This window comes from Trichosporon asahii (assembly GCF_000293215.1).
Source record: "Trichosporon asahii var. asahii CBS 2479 unplaced genomic scaffold scaffold00056, whole genome shotgun sequence".
NCBI lineage: Eukaryota > Fungi > Basidiomycota > Tremellomycetes > Trichosporonales > Trichosporonaceae > Trichosporon > Trichosporon asahii.
In genome coordinates this window covers 645,381-653,055 of record NW_014040868.1, presented here as the reverse complement: position 1 = coordinate 653,055, position 7,675 = coordinate 645,381, and the positions used below count along the sequence as shown (strand labels likewise).

Below are 7,675 nucleotides of genomic sequence, written 5' to 3'. Positions count from 1 at the left end.
AGAGGCAGTGCCCTGTCTCCTGACGTGCGGCCTGATCCTGTGTCTCCGCCGCGCGGGGTTGAGTCGGCCCACCCGCCCCACCCCGAGCGTGACGGTGCGCAAAGCCGGCCGCGTGATCGATACCGAGACGGCAGCGGCAGCCGAGGAGAAGAAAGTCCAGCAGAACTGGCAGGACGCGGCCGCCGTCGCGCTCGCGCTTGCCGCGAGCTACAAGATCTTCCCCGCCATCTACGTCCCGGCCATATGGACTGCGCTCGCGCGCAAGAGCGGGGGATGGTTTGCGGGACCCATATGGCGCTTTGGCGCCATCACGGCGATCACGGCGGGAGTGCTGAATGCGGCGCTGTATGCGGTGTAAGTTGGGCCTAGCTTATGCCGACATAAGCTAGGCAGGGGGAGGGGAGGACAGGACGCTAGCTGACAGAATCAATCAGATGGGGACACGAGTTCCTGCACGAGACGTTCCTGTACCACCTCTCGCGCCTCGACCACCGGCACAACTTCAGCGTCTACTTCCTCCCCATCTATCTAGCGCGCACGGCGCCGGCGCGGGTGCTGGCGGGTCTCCCCGGCCTCCTCCTGAAATTGGTGCGACACCCGCTCGCCTCGTTCCTGCCGCAATTCGCCCTCGTTGCGCTCACGGGCTTCGCCCTCCCCGGCACCTATTCCCTCGAGATGACCATGTTCCTCCAAACCGCCGAGTTCATCGTGTTCAACAAGGTCCTCACGAGCCAGTACTTCCTCTGGCCGCTGCCGTTCATCCCCTTCCTCTCCTTCCCGTCTCTCAGCTGGACGAGGCTCGGTATCGCCCTCGGAGCATGGATTGCCGCCCAGGCCCTCTGGCTCGGATACGCGTACCGCCTCGAGTTCCTTGGTGAGCCGACTTACCTCCAGCTCTGGGGCGCTGGACTCGCCCTCCTCGGCGTGAGTGCTTGGGGTCTGGGCCAGCTCATCCTCGGCGCGGCGCCCGCACCGACACCTCCAATCAAGACGCTCAAGGTAGACTAAGCACGCTGTATGTACAACTATAGACGTTTCGGACGCTTCTGCACATGAAACCAATCTGCATGGGATTGTTTTGCTACGGCTGACTTGACTATTGGTTGATTGCTGCTATTGCTGATGAAGAATGTGTGGGGTTTTTAGAACCGCCTCTGCCCGTATCCGACGCCGCCGTAGACCTGCTGCTGCTGTTGCTGCTGCTGCTGCTGGTACTCGTTGTACCCGGGCGGCACGCCGTAGTGCGTCTCGCGCTGCGGAGAGCCGTACGCGCTGCCGTAGCCCGAGGGCTGGTAGGGCCGCGGCGGCTGGCCGTAGCCATACTCTGAACCACGCTCCGAGGCGGCAGAGTGAGCCGAGTGCGAGAGACCAGAGCCGCTGTTCAGCTGCGCGAGCGCCGGGTGGAAGTGCTGCGGAGCGCGCGGCTCTTCCGGCGCATAGCCGTTCGAGCTCGGCGCGCGGCCCCAGTCCTCCCGCCCGCGGAACGGCGAGCCACTCCTAGCCGACCCAGACGCCAAGCTGCCACGGCGCGCAAACTCGAACCGCGACGCAGTGCGCGGTGCCGGGTCCGCGTCCGACGTTGAGCTCGCCTCGGCGGAGGGCTCATCAGACGTGGGCACCGATCCGGTCTCCAGCGGCGACGAGGGGGCGAACGGAGCGAACGATCCAGAGTAAGCACCCACGCTGATGGCATCGAACCGCGGCAGCGCAATCAGCGACGTCAACGGAATGCCCAGCTTGGGAAGCTGCTCGAACAGCGGGTCAAACTCTGTCGGCTCAAAGGCGCCAAGCTCGTGAGCGAGCGCAAGCAGGCGCTTGCACTCGTCCTCGTCGATTCCGAGAGAGAACGAGAAACCGGCATCGCGCGCGTTGGGCTCCATGAACACATCGTCGAAGTCCGGGTAGGGCGAGTGGATCTGGTACTCGGTGTCCTTCTTCGTTGGCTTGGTCGCAGGCTGAGAAGAGGGCCCAGCTTCGGGCTGGACCTCCTTCTTCTCCTTCTCCTTGTCCGACTCGGGCGTGACAGCAGGCGGGGGCGTGGGCTCCTCGGCGGCAGGCGGGGTCGGCGTACGCGTAGGCTCCTTCTTGGTCTTGGTCTTCTCGGTTGTTGAGGGACCGAGTCCTGGGGGCGGGGCCAGTCCAGGTGGAGGCGGGGGTGCGGATTTGGTGGTGGGGGTGGAAGTGGAAGATGATGAGGTTGCGGGTTGGTGTGGCGTGATGTTGACGGTGACTGGCTTCTTCTTCGGAGAGTTGTGGGCGCTGCCGGTCGTGATAGAACCGACAGCTCCCGCAGAACCGGCACTGGAAGCTTCGCTCCGCACACGTGTCATGTTTTGCGGCTTCTTCTCCTTCTTCTGATGAACCGGCGGCGCGGGTGAGGGTGCCGGCGGCGGAAATGCAGCAGAGCTCCGTCCCAGAGGGATCAGTGTGCTCTGGATCTTCGTAGGTCGAGACGAGCCCACAGGCGATGGACGGCCCGTCGCCGATCCCGGACGCGCAGGCGAAGGGCGCATGCCCCAGCTTGCGCTGCGCGGAAGGGCCGTGTTCGCGTCGACATCGTCGTGGGAAGGCTTTGGCCACGCAGACTTCGAGGATAACGGTGGCGGCTGGATCTGCGATTGCTTCTGTCGTGCGTCGTACTCTGCCGGACGAGTGAGGGCGGTGATTAGGTCGGTGCGCGTGAAGCAGTCGCCTTCGCCTCCCCATTCGTGCAGGTTATGGCAGTGAGCATTGTCACACTTCATGCCTCGCAGGAAGGCGTCGCAATACCGGGCTGTTCCGTACGAAGCATGAAGCACCTGTCCTGGAGGACCCTGGGGTGCAGGGATACCGTCCAGAGATGAGATTGCCCGTGCAGCGTCCTCGCGTCGAACGTAAACAATGTAGATACCCGTGGATGTCGCAGGTGTATCGCTATCGGGACCGGGCGTCACAGAAGAGATGGCGGTCCGGTCCTTCAAGTACAGTCGCGCAATCTTGCCGTACTGTCCAAAGTACTCGTTCGATCGAAGGATGGAAACAGACTCTTCCGGTGAAGAGCCTGGAATTTTCATTCCAACGACATAGACCGAGTTCTTCATGACAATCCGCGTGTCGAGAAAGTGACGCCGTCCCATGGTGTCGAGCTGCTTGGTGATCTTCGCTCGCCTAGCCTTCTTCTCCTTCGCTCTGCGGACCCTGTAGCGTTGTTAGCACTTAGGCGCACATTAACGGGTCACGTACTCATCAAAGTCCACAGGCTGGAAGACGACGGACGCGGCATCATACTTTCGACGACAACCGGGGCACCTCGGATCGTCTCGCAGGAGCTTGTTGTAACAGAATTGACAGATCTAATGAAGAAGCATGAGCATGGGGTCATGGGGTTATGGCAAGGGTCACTCACCTGCAGACCGCATTGACAGGGCTTGAAGTTCTGATCGGACAGGTCGAGGGGCTCGGCACAAACCATGCAATCGGGGTCATCCTAATGTACTGTCAGCAAAGCCCGCGCGCGTTAAGAAGCTGGGTGTGTACACGACGATGGTCTAAACGCGTCACATGCTCGAGCATGCATACGCTAGTGCCGCCTGTTGCGTGTGCTAACCCCGTGACCCACCTCTTCGTCACTCCAAGCGACATCCTGCAGCTGTTTGAGAACTTCACGGTTTACTCCGCCGGATGACGACTGGCCACCCGAGCTGATCGACCCACGAAGGGCTCCGAGTGGCTGCTGACCGGTTGTGGGGTTGACAGGGAGTGGGTGGACGGTAGGCATGTGTGTGAATGGGGGGAATAGGGAGGGTGGGGTGGGAGAGTTGGAGACGTGCTGGGTCTTGATGACTTATGCTGACGGGGTGTTGGTGGGTATACTGGCGATCGCGTTGGAAAAAAACGGACGGGCGGCGTGTAGACGAGTCGCCTATGACGAGTCGTGTGCGCTGGTGGTAATGGTATCGATTCGAGAAGGGAAAGCGAGAACGTGGGACGAGATGATGGCGGAGGGGAAGGAAAAGTGGAAGGCAAGGCTGAATGCAATGTTGGACAATGGCCACTCAACACCTGCACACCACACAGGCAGCCATCCATGCAGGGAGCCGACTCCTCTCTCCTGGCTGGCTGGCTGGCTGGCTGGCTGCAAGCAGGCTGGCTGCTGGCACACACTGCACCCTTATGATCCACGTGGCGGTCTTACCGGGATTTTGCCACTGAGGCACCCTGGGCCCGTTTGCCACTCAACTGCATCGAAAACACCACTACATCATCGACCCTCACTATCGCGACAAAGCAGTGACGGCAGCAGTGCCTTCGTCCGACAGAACCAGTCGCCCGACGTGCTTTCGCATCCTAATACCCGGGCCGGTTCTATCCATTCCCTTCCACGGACCGCGCTCACCTGACGCACAAGCGCTCTTCTCGCCATGTCCGACCTCAAAACATACTTGGCTTCCAAGTGAGTACTCCTGGGAGTGCGTGATCCCCCGCCTAAGTACAGCTGCTTGTTGCCATGTTCCAGCTGACTCTTCCCACAGGTACATGTCTGGCCCGAAGGCCGACGCGATTCTGGCCCATGCCGGAGTAGACAAGAAGAAGCGGCGGAAAAAGCCGAAGAACGAGGACTACGTCGGCGGCAGCGGAAGTGCGAGCGGCAGCGGGCTGGTCCTCATGGACGAGGATCAGTGGAGGGGATCGAAGCGGAAAGCCGACATTGACTTTGACGGGGACGATGCTCCAGGTGGGTTCCATTCAGCTGCTGCAAGGATTCGAGTCCAGAGCTAACTGCAGTCATCGGCAAGGATGTTGCCACGTTCAAGAAGGGCCAGTCCTCATGGTCAACCGTCGGCGCGACCGCGCTGCCTGTCCGAACGCGCGTCAAGTCGGAGCCTCGGGACGGAGAATCCCCCATCCCTTCGAACCCCGAGGACGACAGCGAGCCCAAGCCGAAGCAGCAGCTCACGAAACGGCGCGGAGGACTGCGAACGGCAGCGCAGATGGCCGAGGAAGCCGCGCGGGCAGCCGAGGAGGCGAAGGCGCGGTCTCCCTCCCCAGAGCCAGACGGAGCGCACACGCAAACCGTGCACCGTGATCGGAGCGGACGCGTGCTCGACGTCGAGCAGCTGAAGCAGGAGGCGCGGCGCGAGGAGCTCGAGGAGAAGCTGAAGGAGGAGGAGCGCAAGGAGTGGACGAAGGGCTTTGTGCAGCGCGAGGACCGCGAGGCGGCCGCGAAGGAGCTGAAGAAGATGGAGTCGAAGGACGTCGCTCGGTGAGCGTCACGGAAGCTGTCATGACGATCCAAAGCTAATGCCAGATACGTGGATGACGCCGAGATGAACAGAGAGATGCGCGAGGTCGAGCGCTGGAACGACCCAGCCGCGGCATTCTTGACTGTGAGTTCCCTCTCGGCACTGGGTGCGGCGCGGCGTGTCTCGGCGAATCTTGGCTCGCCGCATACCCTGCCAAGCCACAAGCCGCGCCGCGCCGGCGGCATTGGAAGCACCCGCTAACAACCCACAGAAGTCGAAGAAGTCGAAATCGAAGGGTCCGCGGTACCAGGTCTACAAGGGCTCGTGGTCGGAGAACCGCTTCGGGATCCGCCCCGGATGTCGCTGGGACGGAGTCGGTGAGTCACCCTCCGACCCAGGGGTCCATAGCTGTGAACGCCTTACGTCGAAGCTAACGCCAGACCGCGGCAACGGGTTTGAGAAGAAGTGGATTCTGGCGCAGAACGCGGCCGCGCGGCGCGAGTACGAGGGCAACAAGATGGACATGGAGGACATGTAACAACACCCTAGATAGCTGTATGTATCAATACAAATGACTTTGGAACCTCGAGAACGAGCATCGAACGGGTTTCGAACTGGGCATGGCAGGCTCCAATCTGCCATGCCATGCCTGGCGAGATAAAGCCAGGACCTGGGTGCGGACCTGGTGAAAGGTTAAAGTGTGGTAAAGCACGGGAAGACGCGGGGGTTTGTCGCCCCCTCTCTCTCTAGATCTCTCTATCGGGCATGAGGCATCGGAGCAGAACCCAAATGTGCATCGGGTGAAGCGTCATCTGCGTTTCGGCTTGAATCAGCCGCTGCGACTGCTCTCTTGCTGCACGACGCGCGACGCAGCGCATCTTCTGCATCTCCCTGCTGCCCTCCTGCCCTCCTGCCCTCCTGCCCTCCTGCCAGGCCCGCCAGACCTGCCAGGCGTGCCAGGCGTGAAAGGCGTGAAAGGTGTGATGTCCAGCTGCCCACTCACGAGCTCACGAGGCTATTACGAGATAGGCCAAGACAAGCACACCCCGCACCCCCTCGTCCTTATGCATGGCCTGTCCTCAGGCAAAGAACTGGAACTGGAGGGGGGAGTGCGTGAGAAGGATCCAGGGCCCGTTTTGGACCCGAGATATCCGAGCGAGCCTGCTGTCGAGATGGGGAGCGGACAGCAATCTAACGGCTCAGCGGGCAAACTCTGAAGCTCCGGAGCCCGGGGGTGCGGGGGTGCAGAGCCAAGACGCGCGCGACACGGAGGTGGTGGGTGGGCGGCATGGGCGGAGACCCCGAGACGACGCGACTGGCAGTCTACGGGGCGTACGGGCGGAAACTGGCGTCCTGCGTCATGGCTGGCACACTTGTCATCTCCGTGGCGATTGGATGGCTCGTTACTCCATGTTTGAGAACCCCAAGACTGCATCAGACCCAAGACCCAATCGACCCAAGGCTTAGGCCGTGCTGAGCTGGCTGAGCCTTAATGTGATGCTGTGACACCTGGCGCTCATCACTGCCAGCCTGTGACCTGTGACCTGTGACCTGCCAGCCTGCGGGGGCGTAGATACTGATGGCTGAAGGGCCACTTCGGAGTGCAGTTCGGAACGCTGGCCGTCGCTCACATGGGATGTGGACACCAACTACCAGCATGCAGCAGGTGATTCCAAAGACGATGGACAGGCTGCCTCGTCCACCTTGAGCTTTGAGCTTGTCAAGCCCTTCCAGGTGTTCTCAGGTCCAGCTACACTGCGGGCCCGTGCGGTGGTGGTGGTGGTCGCAATGTCCCAGCCGGAGACGGGGGGTTCCTGAGCCTTCCTGACGCTCGCTCTCGGGTCTGAAGGGAGGAAGACAGGGCTAGCCGGACAAGCTACTGGCGACTGACCAGACCCTGAATGCAGAGGAGGGAAGGAGTCTCTGACCTTCCCCGCGCCCCCGCGCCCCGGGCAGCGGCGTCCTTCCGAACAGCAGTCAGCTACGGCACACGGCACACGCTCCATGACTCCACGGCAATCAGCGAAATAGCGAAAGCGAGCCCCGCTCGCCTTGGCCCGCGACCCGACCCAAGTACCCAATACCCACCGCATATACACCGTCACCCACACACACACACACCACATCCTTGATAGAGCCCCACCCACACACACCCACACCCACACCACCACTCTTCCAGTCCTTTCCGTTCCTAATCGCTTAACCTCCGCCCAACGCGATCGTCCGTCCCCCCCCCTTCCACACACACACTCTCTCGCCTCTTCCCATCTTTAATCCGCTCACCCTTCCATCCATCCACCTTCCCCCCACACCCCGCACACCCCACACCCACACACACCTGCTCACCTTTCGCATTCTTCCACTGTCCCAACCCACACTCGCCCACAACCTTGCAACGACCGTGCACAGTGCTCTGTCCAATCCCCCAGTAACCGCCTCTGACCGCTTGCCCC

At 61.7% G+C, this 7,675-nt stretch overlaps 3 protein-coding genes across 3 annotated transcripts; 2 read left to right on the top strand and 1 right to left on the bottom strand.

The window, feature by feature from the left end:
- Positions 1-675: 675 nt before the first annotated feature.
- On the top strand, positions 676-1,008 carry A1Q1_03535 (uncharacterized protein; the record flags this gene model as incomplete). The annotated part of the gene is made up of 1 exon (XM_014323333.1): positions 676-1,008. The coding sequence occupies one exon, from the start codon at positions 676-678 to the stop codon at positions 1,006-1,008; it is 333 nt and encodes a 110-aa protein (XP_014178808.1).
- Positions 1,009-1,142: 134 nt separating this feature from the next.
- A1Q1_03534 (transcriptional repressor) lies at positions 1,143-3,757 on the bottom strand (the record flags this gene model as incomplete). The annotated part of the gene is made up of 4 exons (XM_014323332.1): positions 1,143-3,168; positions 3,223-3,332; positions 3,386-3,466; positions 3,599-3,757. 4 exons carry the CDS (start codon positions 3,755-3,757, stop codon positions 1,143-1,145), a joined length of 2,376 nt encoding a protein of 791 aa, XP_014178807.1.
- A 643-nt stretch (positions 3,758-4,400) lies between these two features.
- On the top strand, positions 4,401-6,439 carry A1Q1_03533 (bud site selection-related protein; the record flags this gene model as incomplete). Its single annotated transcript, XM_014323331.1, has 6 exons — positions 4,401-4,432; positions 4,512-4,714; positions 4,765-5,242; positions 5,288-5,366; positions 5,494-5,599; positions 6,096-6,439. 6 exons carry the CDS (start codon positions 4,401-4,403, stop codon positions 6,437-6,439), a joined length of 1,242 nt encoding a protein of 413 aa, XP_014178806.1.
- Between the last annotated feature and the right edge of the window lie 1,236 nt (positions 6,440-7,675).